Genomic DNA, 15,128 nt, shown 5'->3' on the forward strand with positions numbered 1-15,128 from the left:
ACGGGTGGGGGGGAGGAGTTGTTGAGTTGTTTTGATTATGTGTTGTGTGTTTTTATATTGTGATTTTAAGTTGTAACCACCCTGAGACCTGTGGGCATAGGGTGGTATGCATCATCATCATCATCATCAGTGCTACTGACCATGATGTCCATGTCCTGCCTCCACAGTTGGAGACACTGACAGCAATGCTTCTGAATACCCGGCACTGGGACTCACCTGTGGGTAGAGTGCTCATGTGCTCGTGTCCTGCTTGAAGGATTCCCACCGGCATCTGGTTGGCCGCTGTGCAAACAGGATGCTGGACTAGATGGGCCGCTTTGGGCCTGATCCAGCAGGCTCGCCTTATGTTCTTAACCCCACTCAGCTTCCTGGTGTGAGTGTACATGACTTACTGAAGGCCTGGAGTCACCAATGTGGTTCCCACAGGTTTTATTTTTTTATGGCGCTCACAGGGACACACCCCTTGCTGAAGCCTTCTATTGCTCACAGTAGAGAAGGTAGCAATGTGTGTTTAGTTGTGGTGTGTGCAGTGGGCCCTCAACAATTTACCGGGATTGCAAATGTGCCCGTGACAAGAAAGGGTGGCAACCCCTGCTCAAGACTGTTTATGGATGTCTGGCGCCACCTTACAGGTGCCCATGCATTAGCAAGGTTGCCTGGAAGAAACAGGGGACTCAGCTACAGAAGTTAAAAAAAACAGTGATTTGAATGCGTTATAAACATGTAACACCAGATGGTGCCAGAGAGCAGGAATTTTGTTTATGCATGATTTTCCATAGGAATTCCCCCCCCCCTTTTGTTATAATGATCTGATTTCTGACTTCTTTATAGTGTTTATTCCTGTGGGTAGATTCACCCAAAGTCTATACACATGCGGCAGATAGCACATAGACTTCCACATGAGGGTGTCATTCTGGTCATGTGGAATCCTGTACATCCTTCTTCTCCATAGATCAGGGCGGCACCCTCCAGATGTTTTTGGACTCTTAGCTCCCACCAGCCCCAGCCAGCATGCCCAATGGCTATAGTCCAGAGCAAAGGAGGGCAGCACATTACTTATTCCTGCTGTCATGGGTGTGGCTAAGGTTGGCAGGGGGCAGCTCCCCCCCCCCCAATCAAGTAAATCAATAAAAATACTTAACTAACTGAGGTTCTGCCCCCCCCCATAACATGAAGCCTGCCCTCCAACATAAATCCTGGCTACGCCCATGCCTGCCTTGGATGGCCATGCTAATTCCCGGGTGCCTGGAGGTGGGGCTGCAAGTCTGCATCAGCAGGGACAGGCCTGCAACCCCACTCCCCAGGAACCATGTGATGGTGACACTTTCACGCAAGGATCTTGTGGAAGTTTCCCATGAGACCTGCTAATCCTGCAGCCAGGACCAGGCATAGGCAACCTCGGCCCTCCAGATGTTTTGGGACTACAACTCCCATGATCCCTAGCTAACAGGACCAGTGGTCAGGGATGATGGGAATTGTAGTCCCAAAACATCTGGAGGGCCGAGGTTGCCTGTGCCTGCCCAGGACCAAACAGCACTGGGAAGTGGGTCTCCTCTGCCTTTAACAACAGTCTGGCATGAAGAAATTTAGCAGGTGGGCACTTTCCTCATCTCTTTATAAATAAATGTATACACCTGCTTGCTTGCTTTCATTCCTGTGTACCAGGTTGTTGTTAAAGGTGCAGGAGCTGGGCCAGCAAAGATGAAAGGTGGCCAGAAGAGAAGTGGAAGTCAGGATGCCTGCAGCTCTCATTTTGGAGCTGGTTTATAGGGAAGGACCGTAGCTCAGTGGAAGAGCATCTGCTTTGCATACAGAAGGTCTCGGGTTCAATCCCCAGCATCTCCTGGTAGGATTGGGAGAGACTCCCTGTCTGATACCCTATCGCTGTTGAGAATATTGAGCTGGGCCCGTCATCTGACTCGGTATACAAGGCAGCTTCCTTCAGGAAGGACTGCAGCTCAGTCCTTGGCATGCAGAAGGCCCCAGGCTCCGTCCCTCCACCACGGTGGGGCTGGAAAGATCCCCTGCATGAAACCTGCCCCTGCAGTCAGCCTGGCAAAGTATAAGGCAGCTCCCTGCATTCTGTGTTGTGCATTCACAGCTCTTTGTAGAAACAAGGGTGAGTCACAGTGGGTGTCTTTAACTCTTGGTGTGCAAATTACGCATTACTGAGTTTGAGGACAAATTAGAGCAAAGCTTTATGTGTAGTCATAAGACATATGTGGCCCCTGGTGCTTCCTGAATTCCCACATTCTTCCATTCTGTCAATACACTAGTTCCTTTTTTCCTGTTAATTTCCTCATTTTTCCTGGCTTTAAAAAAAAGCTTTGGCTGCCTTTTCTTTGGAAGAGGCAGCTTTTTATTACATTAAAAAAACACACAGCTTTTTCCTGCTGTGGCTTGGGGAAAGTAATTTCCCTCCCCTCAGCTTTCTGAAAACCAAGTGGGATACTTCTGCAATATTGCATATGCAGTGTGTGTGTGTGTGTGTGTGTGTGTGTGTGTGTGTGTGGTGTACTAAAGTTAGAATCCAGTAGTTGGATTGGTCTGTTGTGAGGACCTTCTGTATACTTATTTAAGAGCAACCCTGTCAAATCCAATCAGACTTACTTCTGAGTAGGCCTGCATAGGATTGAAAGTTCTAATGTGAGGTACCCATGGGGAAAATTGAAGCAGGATTATCTTTATTCCATATTGGTTTATCCAATACACTTTTAATGTATTTTTAATCTTTGTTGGAAGCCGCCCAGAGTGGCCGGGGAAACCCAGCCAGATGGGCAGGGTACAAATAATAAATTATTATTATTATTATTATTATTATTATTATTATTTATTTATTTATTTATTTATTTATTTCTGTCTCCAGCTATACCTAGCTCTGGTGCTGCCTGCTCCCGGCATGTGGTTCCTAAAGACGAGATGGAGTCAACTCTGTGGGGCAACCTAATTTGGTTGAGGATGGTCTTAGGATTTTTGTTTTGGGTCAGATGTTGGGCCATAACAGAAAGTGAGGGTTGGGGTGGAAGTCCACATGGGACCTCAGTGAGGCTTTGCTGCTATTTGCTGGGAACATTTGTTTCCAAATGGCCAGTGGGTAACTTCCTTCTGCCTTGCATTGATAGGAGTGCCCCAGCGGCTTGGTGGATGAAGAGACCTTCAAACTGATCTATGCTCAGTTCTTCCCACAGGGAGGTGAGTCTGGGACTGATGTCTTCATTTCAGCTGCTTTTTGGGTTAAGGCACTGGGCCCCCTGTGAGAATGATGCTGCCACAAAGCTTTCCCCCAGAATGGCCTTCCATGCAAAAGCAAGAATGCCTAGCCAACTTCTTTTGCTGTGCCTCTGCCAGCCTGGTGTGCTCCAGGTGTTATGGACTACAACTCCCATCAGCCTACCAGGTTGGCAAAGTCTGCCACATATATATCCAAATTGGTGAAGGCAGGTGAACATGGCAAGGATGTGGGTGGATTCCTGTGGTAAAAATACCCAAGTACCTAAGAACTTGAATAACCATCAAACCAGTTTAATTCCCCCAGAGAATTCTGGGAACTGTAGTTTTATTAGGGGGTGGCTATATGTGTGCTAAAAATTGTCAGCATTCTTAGCTCCGTAGCTAAGGTGGCCACTTAAGCATTGCCAAAAAAAAGCAGAAATGTATCACCAAAATTATAGGACACAGATTTGTATATAAAGTTTGAGTAATTGTAATTTGATGAGGATGCACAGAATTATTTGTACGCTGTCCCCAGCCTTCTCTCAGAACTATCATTTCAGCGTCCTGGGCAAGGGCATGGTAATTAAACCAGTTTAATTTGAAACATGGATCCAATTGTGCCTATACCCTTAGAAAGCATGGCCAAGACCAGTGAAACTTGGGTTCGAATCCTTTCTCTTTCATGCACAACTTAACCTCAGGATTATTATTTTTTAATAATATTTATTAAGTTTCCCAATTTAACAATCCAATAAAGGCCCACATTAAAGACATTCCGAATTATGAAATAATCAAAGTCCAAATATTAAGCCAAATCATATATCTTTGTTTGACTTCTCATGCTCTGAGGTCGGAGGATTGCCATCATCTCACATTTGCACTGCTTTCTTAATTAGTCCTGGTGTTTCCCAAAAATCAACCCGATGTTAATCCTTCGTTCGTTTTCACAGCCTCAGAGTTCGTCCCAACTTAACCTCAGGATTGCTGTGATGATAAAAATGTGATTATTAAAAAAAAATCCCATGGATGTCATCTTGAGTCCTCAAAATAAATGCCGAACATGAATGGATAAATGGCCTCAGCAACATTGCTGCAGGAACCTGTGTGGTGGCCGGGCAAATACTGTGTTGCTGCTTCGTAGGCAGAGTGAATAAGCAAGACCCCACAAGCCCCTGTAGCCCACCTGCTTCTGCTGTTCCCTTTGCAGATGCCACCATGTACGCGCATTTCCTGTTCAATGCCTTTGATGTGGACCGGAATGGAGCCATCCGCTTTGAGGTAAAGTGCTCTTCTCTCTGTTCCTTGGGTTGTGGCTCCAGGCAGCCCTTGGTGAACCATTTGGGAGGTAAAATCGCTCAGAGGCAATGGGACAGGTGGGGAAGGCCTCTCTTCCCGCGATCTACACACCAACAATTCTTTGCTGAACATCACCTTGCTCAAAGAGGCTTTGGGTTGGATACAAAACCCTGCCAAACCTGTTTCCCAGAGGCGAAAGTGAGGGTGAACAGGTATACTCTTAATCTGCAGGCTGTTGCTCTGTGGAAAAAACGCAAATGGTACTTTCTTGGTTGCCATTTCCAAGCCTTAAACATACCCCACAAGTGTTCCATTTTAAGCGGGACATCCAGAACCCCAGAAGCCAATCCCAGCTTCTGTTTGCATCCCAGAATGCCCCTTTTTCAGTCCTGTGCTTTGGCGTGAGTCCTTGCACCAGACCAAAAGAACCCTGCTGAGAGCCGGATCAGAGAGCTGGAGCAGAAAGTGTATCCCTTCTGATGTCCTGATTTGGGGATTGAAAATGTTGACGGGTATGCCTTAAACCAGTGCACCATATTCACCAGGACTGAATGGGGGCGTGATGGGGGAGGTGCAGAGCAAAGAGGCACAGGTTGTCTTGACATAGATCTCAGCAGCGGTTGGCAACCTTTTGGAGCAGTGGGCACATTTGGAATTTTGACAAAGTGCTGTGGGTGCAAGGCACAAAATGGCAGCTACAGGAGCTTGGCATAATGGCAAGATCAGAAAAAGAGGCAGGGCCACAAAATGGTGAGGGGACGCCCCCCCCCCCAATGCCCCATCAATGGGAGAATGTCACCCACACCACACCATCTACTGCTGCACTTGCTGACAAAGAGAAGCTCGTTGCACCTCTCCTCTGTTCAGAATGGACGGAACCTTTCACAGGCACTGTAGTGCATGCAGGCACATGGGAGCATTCTGCTGGTCTCCCCTGCTCTGTGGTCTGTATATCCCCTGCATGCTCCCTTGGCCAGTGCCGGTTCCCAATTTTGCAGCAGAGGGCCTTGAGCAAGATCCCTTAAGGTAGCCCTTTAGGAGAAGGAAAACTGGTCCTAAACCTTCATTGCCTTGCGGGGTATCTTCAAGAGAAGAAAAGAAAAGGCTAAGGAGTAAATCCTACACAAATCCGGAGTAGAGTCCCTACGACAGTTGGATGGCACCTTCTGGCAACTCCTGCAGCCAAGCTGGTGCCAAACATCTTGCTCTGCTTTCCTTTGGCCGAGGGGGGGGGCGTGTCTTGTCATCTGGGCCGGCCAGGACCTCCCTGCACACTGCCCAGGCTTGCACCCCAACACAGCAGTTTGATGGAGGCCCACTCCATTGTCTCTTGAGACAGACAGAGGCCAACAGCAACAACATGTAATTAACAACTATTAGTTGTGTACATTGCTTCCAATAGGTCTACTCCAAGTATGAATAACATTGGATGAAACACAGAGTTGGAAGGTGTCAGCATAAAAACCGCTCTTGAATCTGCAGTAGAAAAGCCTTAATTGGCCTTAAGGAAATTCACAGACATGGCAAATTTCAGAGAAGCAGGGAGAGTTCTAGCATCGTCAGGGAGGTCCTAGGAGCACCACTGAGACTTTGCCAATTATACACAGTACGTATGTTATAAAGGCACTACATGGAAAGGCTGTAGCTCAGTTGTAGAGCATCTGTCCTTATAATAATACCTTTATTGTCACTGTACAACCTGTGTACAATGAAATTAAATTCTCCTGCATGCAGAAGGTTACAGGTTCAGTCCCCAGCATCTCCAAGTAGGATTGGGAGAGACTCCCTGTCTGAAACCCTGGGAAGCCACTTGTTCTGTGTTTCTAGGCATGGGTCTGAGTGGTTTTACATTTGCCCCACTGCTTTCCCTGGGAAACCTGCTGTTTACCACTGAATGTCATTTGGGTTTCCTGTGGATTGGTGCTTCTTCTGATTCAGTGATAAACAGCAGGTTTTCCTGGGGAAAGTGGCAGGGCATTTGATAAACCTCTTGGAGCCCTAGAAAACACTGGGCAGCTAGCTGGACCAAAGGCCTGAACCTGCATAAGGCAGCTTCCTATGCTCCTGTGTTCTTACTACTAGGTCTCATTTGGCTGAAAGTGGCTGCTTGAGAGCGGAGGGAAGGTGTGCTCTTTTCATGGGAGCTGCACCATGGGATACCCAATTGCTCTGCCCCTTCCTCTCTTGCAGGATTTTGTCATTGGCCTCTCCATCTTGTTGCGTGGGACGGTGCATGAGAAGCTCAACTGGGCATTCAACCTTTATGACATCAACAAGGATGGCTATATCACCAAGGAGGTGAGTGTTGTGTGTGTGTGTGCGAGAGAGAGAGAGAGAGAGAGAGAGAGAGAGAGAGAGAGAGAGAGAGCGCTTGTGCTCTGGCATCCTTGAGGCTACCTTTTAATAAGTCTCTACTGTCCTTACTTACAGTATAAACCTTGTCTGTCCCTGGTAAAGCGTTGTCCTGTGTTGTCCCAATCTTTGCCTTTGGGGATGATTTGTTAAAACTGTCCTTCTTAGTAGTATGAAGTTTTTAGAGTCCCTGTTCTTCAGGGTTTATATCTGGGCTCATTGAGATGAGACCTATTTATTGAGCATTCATCCTGATCAGTTTGCACAGCTCTATAGTTCATCAGGTCAAGGTATTCAGATGGATACTGGGACCTTCTGCATGCAAAACACATACTCTTCTACTGAGCTACAGTCCTTGCGGTTGGAAGAAAGGGCTGGTTTAAATAGGAAGCTGCCTTATCTCGAGTCAGACCATTGAGTCCATCTAGCTCAGTAAAGTGTACACTATCTGGCAGGGTGTCTCAAGGGAGGAGTCTTTCCGAGTCCTGCTTGGAGATGCTGGGGATTAAATCTGGGGCCTTTGCATGCAAGTTAGATGCTCTAGCCACTGAACTATAGCCTTTTCCTCCGGCTGGAAGTTAGGGCTGATTAAGAAGTACAAAAATCCTTTACATTACTCTTAAGCTTCTTGCCTTTGACCAGAGTCCAACTAAAGAGTCCACTAAAGATAGAAAAGTAGTGGGGAGAAAACTGGCTTCATCCAGGCTCTTGACTGCTCTGAAAGCTTTGCTGTCCTTCTCTGCCAGGAGATGTTGGCAATAATGAAGTCCATCTATGACATGATGGGCCGCTACACCTACCCAATCTTGCGGGAAGATGCTCCCATTGAACACGTGGAGAAGTTCTTCCAGGTAAGGGGATTGGGGTTGTGGGGCAGCAGGTAATTCCTTGATTAACCAAGAAATCAGCTGGGAGGCACTGAAAAGGAGCAGGCAAGGTGAAATCAGGGGGTGATAGAAGTTACAGGTGCCTGAAGCTGTTGTGTAGACGCAAAGGTCCATGGCAGGATGGTGCAGTTCTCCGCAAGCGCCTGCTGTGTGTTTTCCTTCTAGGTGTATCTGGACCACGACTCCCATCATCCTTGGCCATGGCCCATGTTGGCTAAGACTGAGGGGCACTGGACTGTCTCACCCCAGATATTCCTGCCTGACAACTGCAGTCCTCAGTTGGGGTACTGCATGCCCCAGAGCTGTACTTACTGTGCATGCCAGAGACTGAGGGCAGTATCTGACTAATGTGTCCTGTCACCACAAGGGTTTCTGATTGCTCAGTGGAGCATCCCTGCCACACACCTTTAGATGTGCTCTGGAGGGTTGGAGGAACTCCTAGAACAGATTTGGGGGGCTGTAAAGAGGGGGTGTGGGTGGCGCTGTGGGACGCGGGTGGTGCTGTGGTCTAAACCACAGAGCCTAGGGCTTGCCGATCAGAAGGTCAGTGGTTCGAATCCCCGCGACGGGGTGAGCTCCCATTGCTTGGTCCCAGCTCCTGCCCACCTAGCAGTTTGAAAGCACGTCAAAGTGCAAGTAAATAAATAGGTACCACTCTGGTAATAGGTAAATGGTGTTTCCGTGCGCTGCTCTGGTTCACTAGAAGTGGCTTAGTCATGCTGGCCACATGACCCGGAAGTCTGCGACTGGACCTAATGGTCAGGGGTCCCTTTACCTTTTTAAAGAGAGGAGAGGAAGGAAAGTTCAGTTGCACAAGCAGAAATCCTTGCAGTGACAGGCGGCATTAATTGGATACCGCCCTGAGGGTTGCACCCCGTGCTCCCCCCAAGGGGCACTCAAGGGTACGCAGTACCGGCACTGGGTTTTGTTTTGTTTTTAAAAAAGTTAAAAAGTGTGACACTTGTAACAACTTCATGGTGAGTACAGACACCTATTTTTCTAGGGAAAAAAGTACTGGTTTCCTCCAGCCGTGTTATCTCATCCACACAAGGACTTCCTTTTGTGCAATGGAGCTTGCCCTCCTTTCCTTCCCCTACATGCCCCCCAATCTGTTTGGGGGTTCCCACAACCCTCTGCGACAGATTGGGGGACAAGTGAGTAGAGGGAAGAAGGAGTTCATCGTGCAAGCAGGTTTCCTTGCACAAAGGAACTTTTGTGTTGGCTACAACCCCCAGGTTTTTTGTGTCGCAGCTGCAGCCTTCTGGAATTAGTGCCCAGCTGAAATTAGCCAAGCACCAAGCCTTCTGACATTTGTTGCAGACGGTTTTTGTTTAAGAAGGCTTTCCCCTGTCATTTTATGGAATAATAAACATACAGTTTTCGAAATGGTTTTATTGCTTTTGTTTTACTGAGTTTGTAATCTTTTGTATTTTGTCTTGTTTTGCTGTACATTTCTTTGGTAGCTCTTTGTGGTTTATAAATCTGCAGATAAATAAATAAATAACTGTTGGAGGCCCCAGGTTCTTGCTTAAGGACTCCCTAAGTCTCTGCTTCATGTTTATGAAGCAAGCATTCTGGTGAAACAAAACTAGCCTCAGCTGCTGCATGTTTAGCTGGGGGTGGGGGACACCGTTTGCTGAGGCTGTTATTTTATGAAAGTTTGAGCACTGTCCATCAGAGCACATTGGGACTTAACAGCAAATGCTGGTTCAGACTGCGAATGGAAGCAGAGGCAGAAGCTGCGGGAAAGGGAAAAGGGAACCTCCCAATAGACTGTCCATGGGGCACTGCAGGCATCTGGGGCAGGCTTGCACACCCTGGGGGAGGAGAAGGGTGGGGGCAATGCACTTACAGGGTCTGGACTCTGCATCTCTGGGTCAGGCGTCCGCCACTCACAGAGCGCATTTTGCATTTCAGAAAATGGACAAAAATCAGGATGGCGTGGTCACTATTGAGGAGTTCCTAGAGACTTGTCAGAAGGTGAGCTCAAGAATAGCCCCACAGAATCCTGCAGCAAGAGACCAACAGCCTGGTGCCCCTCTTAAAAGGAGTGGGGGCAGTGTCATTTTTTTATTTAAAAGGTTTAAAGCTTTTCTGTTTAAGGGGTCCAATAAATACCCACTTTCAAGCTGAGGATGAAAATCTGAAATCATTGGGAACACTTCTTTTAAAAAATATTTTTTTCATTTGGAGGTGTTGGCGATTCAAAATTGATTCAAAATGACAGAGGAAATGTAGCAGTTGTGCTGGTTTGTATAGTTGTCACGGACACCATCCAACAGGCACTGCCCATGGCTCATGCAGGCCCTCCAGAGGAAATCCAGTCATCATGCTGGAAATAATCGCTGGATTCCACTATGACTCCACGATCTTCCATTATCACTGTGTTTCCAAAATGTCAGAGAGCTGGCATATTTATTGCAGAATTAATTTTGGAGGGAAATGCTTCCCATCTTTGTGTAAGGCTTGCCCACTAATCTAGATTCGCCTCCTGGTTTGTGGATATAAGCCCAGATCAGTGACTTAAGCAGAGGTGTAGCAAGCAGCCTCCTCTGATTCTGCTGCCTCTTTGCATTGAAAATTATTGAGCCATCATCTAGTCAGACCTTTTGCAGAGACAAGCAGAAGTACCCATCCCCATCAGAGGCTGACTAAAGATGCTAAGGCCACAGCAATGAATCCTGCAGAGTGGCATTGAGCACCCTCCTCTGTGTAGATGAGTGCTGTGGGATTGCTTACCAGAATCTTTAATGAGGGTTTAATGTATTTCTTACTGCATAAAGTTTGGGAATTCCTCTAATACAGTGGTACTGCGGGTTACAAACACCTTGGGTTACAAACACTTTGGGTTACAGACTCCGCTAGCCTGGAAGTAGTACCTTGGGTTAAGAACTTTACCTCAGGATGAGAACAGAAATCACGCAGCGGCGGTGGCGCAGCGGCCCCATTAGCTAAAGTGGTACCTCAGGTTAAGAACGGTTTCAGGTTAAGAACGCACCTCCAGAATGAATTAAGTCCGTAACCAGAGGTACCACTGTATAAGCCTAAAGATGATAAACTTTGTTAACATTTTTCTTCCGAGCCTCGTCTCTGAGCAGAGTGCTGCTATTGTGCTTGCCGGTTTCCCATGGGGACATCTGGTCAGCCCCTGTGAGAGCAGGAAGCTCAGCTAGATGGGCTGTTGGCCTGATCCAGCAGGTGCTCCTCTGAGGTTCCTAGTCAGTCGCTCAGACCTCCTCTCTCTCTGTCTCTCTGCATCAGGATGAGAACATCATGACCTCCATGCAACTGTTTGAGAATGTCATCTAGGGCGCCACCGCCAGGGATCCTGCCACGTCTCTCCCGACCCACCTGCCTCCTTGGCCTGCACTTGGACAGACCTGTCCATCTTTCTTGTGAAGCACACACGTCTTTCCGAGGAAACAAAGAAAACAACCAAAAAACTCTTTTTATATTTCAGGGAGGGGGGAAATAAAAGACGGAAAGGGAAAGAGATGCTGTTTGCTTGCAAGATTTGCTGGAGATGCTCGCAACTGAATGTCTAGGAGCCGAGGGATGGTGGGGGGGGGGGAGTAACTGGGCTCTTACAGGAATCTCTGGTACAGCAGGGAATTGCTCCGAGAGAAGAGATGTCTCATCGGCCCAGAGAAAGATATTTTTCTAGCAGCATATTGGAGAAGGATTCTGCTTTTCTGAGAGTGAATGGCAGCGCTTCTCCTCCCCCAAATTTATTAAGCTCCATTTCTCAAACATCAAATCCTTCAGTACTTGAATAGGGCTGTTTCCCCCTTCAGAGTTGTGCTCTTGCCCAGCTCCTGTTCATTTCAGCCAGCCTTGAATAGGGAAACTACCGTTTTGCACACCTGCAATCCCTCATGGGGGGGGGGGTCCTCTGCCCCCACCCCACCCCCAGCTGGGCCCTCGTGCTCCATATTCTGCATTTCACATTTCCCCCACCCTCCACTCTCCCTTCAGCTGAAGTGAGAGGAACAGGAGAAGGATGCACAAGTCACTTTGGAAGCCCTGACTCCTGACGGACTGTGGCCTGCGATGGAGCAGCAGCAGCAGCAGAGCTCACTGGATGTGTGCTAGCTCTGCAGAGTTGCACCCCTGCAGGCATCCTGATCTCCGTTAGCCAGTGCTCGGCTGACATATCCTCATGGAAAGCAGCAGAAGGATGGTATAGACTTTAAAGTCCTTGGCCTTGTATTTGACTTGCTATGGCCCACACGCCTCTTCTGCTGCGTATACACACACAACCTTTAAAGCAAATTCAAAGTATATTCTTCCCCTCAAAGAATTCTGAGTATTGTAGTTTGCTCTTCCCAGAGTTACAATTCCCAGCAACCTTTGGCAACAGTGCCCAGAATTCTTTGAGGGAATCTCCTTGAAATGTGCTTTAAAGGCAGAGGGTATATGCGGACGTTTTCCACATTGACTGGTCTGTTCCACAACTCCTGGGCATTTGCAGAGGGCCCTTGGATGCATTCCAGGGCATAGACGCAATTTATGCAGGTGGTTGGGATACATCTTACAGGTCATGTAAAATGCATCCTGGAAGGTGTCCCAGAATGCTTTGTAATAAGCATGGCACAGGGAGATCGGGAATGTTGAGCAAGCTGCTTTTCAGAGAATCCTGACTGCCCTTTCCTGACTTCCCTCTCCCTTAATGAGGAAGTCCAGGGATTGCAGAAATTTGAAAAGCAGAGATGAGTTGACACCCCCCTCCCTCCCATTTCCCTCCTTGTTGCACATCTCTGCCTGCCTCTTGGTTTAATTTAGGGATTCTACCATTACTTTTCACTTTGCATTTGTAGCCTTCCCTTACAAGTTACTGATATACACCAGCACATATTTGCACTGATCAAATCACAGTGCAAAACAAAAGGAAAGTGAGTCCTGATGTGATCACATTACAATTCCATTTTGTGGTGCAATTTAATCAGAACACTGATGTCCATTAGTAATTTGTATAGGAAAGGAAAATACCTGAACTGGAACTTGCAGCAAACTCTGGCTTTGCAGGAATCTGTACAAAGCTCAGGAATCAAAAATTCAGAATGACTGATTGCTTATTCCAGAAACCAGATCAGGGAATCTGGGATGTCAAACCCAGAGGGGGAGATTTCATGAGTGTCCCTAAAAAACCACCATCCGTGCCATAAACCCAAAATGTGACCAGACTCAGCACTTCAAAAAGGACTTGGCCCTACACATTGCAATGTCAATTTCATAGTTCTCTTCTTGTTATCTCCAGATGCAATGACTACAGTATTGCTCCCCCGTCACACATAGAATCATAGAATTGTAGAGTTGGAAGGGACCTTGAGGGTCATCTAGTCCAACCCCTGCAATGCAGGAATCTCAACAAAAGCATCCATGACAGATGGCCATCCAGTCTCTGCTTCAAAACCTCCAATGAAGGAGAGCCAATACACACAATCTCTCTGCTTTGATTGCCTTGGGCAAGACAGGGTCTCCCATTGCCACCCAGGCTACGAAGTGTGGTTCCCTTGTCCTCTCCCACCCACACCCCAGACCCCTCTCAGGATGTTGTGAGTTTGTACTCAATGCTTCCTGACATATGTACAGTATAAGGAATGGCTGCATGCCCCACTAGCCTTTCATTCCAGCATCTTCTAAACCTCCTTTCACAGCACAATATGGGGAGACAGTCGCTGGTTCTTGTTCTCTGTAACTACTTGATATTCAGTCACTGTATATTTTAATAAAATAAGCATCAAAAAAGACCAAGGAGCTTCGGCCCATCGTATTTCTCTAGGGTTGCTGAGATGCCCTTACATTTTGTTCCAGTAAACCAGTGTCACCCAATGTGATGCCACCCAGATGTTCTTGAACTGCAACTGCTGCCATTCCTGATCATTGGCCATCCTGGCTGGAGATGCTGGGAGTTGGAGTGCAACATCTGGAGGACCACAAAGAAGCCACTGAATGGGCAAGGATTAAACAGCTTCTGAGTGATGTAAGTGAGTGTGTGTGTGTGTGTGTGTGTGTGTAAGCAGTTGTGGAAGAAATGCCCAGGTGCTCTTGGAGTGATAGGTGAGAAGGACCATAGCTCAATAATAGATCATCTACCTCGTATGCAGAATACCCCAGGTTCAATCCCTGGCATCTCCTGGGAATGTTCCCTCTATGAAACCGTTGCCAGTCAGTGTAGACAGTACTGAGCTGGATGGACCAATGGTCTGATTCCCAGCTTGGGCAAAGGAAATGCAGCAAGGATATTATGGCTGAGGTAGCAGAGTTGCACTTTTTGGCTCATTTGGTTATAGCAGTTCGGGAGAGCTGGGCATGTTTAATCCCTATTTCGGTGAAACAAAGCAGTAAACTCTTGGCCATGTTTACTCACAAGTGAATCCCACTGAGCTTACTCCCAAGCAAGTATTGTACTGTAACACTTACTCATTTTGGGTTCAGGACTCAGGAGTAGGCCTCATAACAGTATGGGATTGAAGTCATAAATGCACGTAACTTCACCAGACTGGGGCCGCTGCACACTCTAGCAATTGTCCATTTTACTTTAATTTTCAAATTAAACCTGGTGAAGCAGCTGGATTTTTAGTGACCAAGAAACCTGCAGACGGGACCTGAGCACAAGAGCACTCATCCTCCACCTGTGGTTTCCAGCAACTGGTATTCAGAAGCATTATTGCCCCCATCTGTGGAGGCAGAGCAGCACCATCCTGGCTATGAGCCCGTCAATAGCCTTCTCCTCCATGACTTCATCCAATCTTCTTTTTAAAGTCATCCAGATTGGTGGCCACTACTGATGCCTGCTTGCTTCACTGGATGTCCACAGGTTCTAGTGTTATGAGAGAGGGATATAAACTTTTCTCTGCTCCTACATGGAAGACATTGCTGGCTTGGTTGGAGAAACCGCCTCTTGCTTTTGCTTTTCCTTTCCCCTCCTCACTCCCTCTCCTCATCTTCCCCCCAAGGAGGATCAAACCAGGGCAAGGCTTTCATGCTGCTGCTTCCAGTTCCCTGGAGCTTGGGCTGGGGGAAGGCGGCCATCCGCAGAGCTGCAGCCTGGGAGCACTGGGCCCCATCCCTCAGGCTCTGGGTCTCTAGAAACAAGAAGTTTTGTGCAGGTGCAGCCCAGAAGCCCCCATTCCAAACATTGTTATCCGCATGACATTTAGAGGGGGGGGGGAGAGTAGCTCCCCACAAGGTTTTCCCCATCCTCTACCCCTCTGCCCCATCTTATCTTTTATCTTTTTTCAGAAATCTAACATATGGAACAAAGCTCACCCCATCATTAGAAGAGAAGATGCCCCCCCCCCACTGTTTGTTTATTTTGCCTGGCCTGCATGTATCCTGTGCAAGGTCAGGTGGGCTGGGCTGCTGTTTGGGTTTTTG

General features: G+C 47.6%; 1 protein-coding gene across 6 annotated transcripts in view; it reads left to right on the forward strand.

Moving 5' to 3' along the window:
- KCNIP3 (potassium voltage-gated channel interacting protein 3) overlaps positions 1–11,239 on the forward strand; it is a 112,806-nt gene extending 101,567 nt beyond the window's left edge. For 4 of the 6 annotated variants that reach the window (XM_033159043.1, XM_033159044.1, XM_033159042.1 and 1 more), the window contains 6 exons: positions 3,123–3,192; positions 4,421–4,491; positions 6,700–6,807; positions 7,608–7,712; positions 9,666–9,728; positions 11,010–11,239. In XM_033159043.1, the coding sequence (XP_033014934.1) occupies positions 3,123–3,192; positions 4,421–4,491; positions 6,700–6,807; positions 7,608–7,712; positions 9,666–9,728; positions 11,010–11,057 (465 nt within the window). In that variant the 3' untranslated portion in view covers positions 11,058–11,239. The remainder of the gene's footprint in view (positions 1–3,122; positions 3,193–4,420; positions 4,492–6,699; positions 6,808–7,607; positions 7,713–9,665; positions 9,729–11,009) is intronic. The other 2 variants (XM_033159040.1, XM_033159041.1) reach the window with 2 other exon arrangements.
- Positions 11,240–15,128: the final 3,889 nt, after the last annotated feature.

Source organism: Lacerta agilis, chromosome 8, assembly GCF_009819535.1.
Source record: "Lacerta agilis isolate rLacAgi1 chromosome 8, rLacAgi1.pri, whole genome shotgun sequence".
Classification (NCBI taxonomy): Eukaryota; Metazoa; Chordata; class Lepidosauria; order Squamata; family Lacertidae; genus Lacerta; species Lacerta agilis.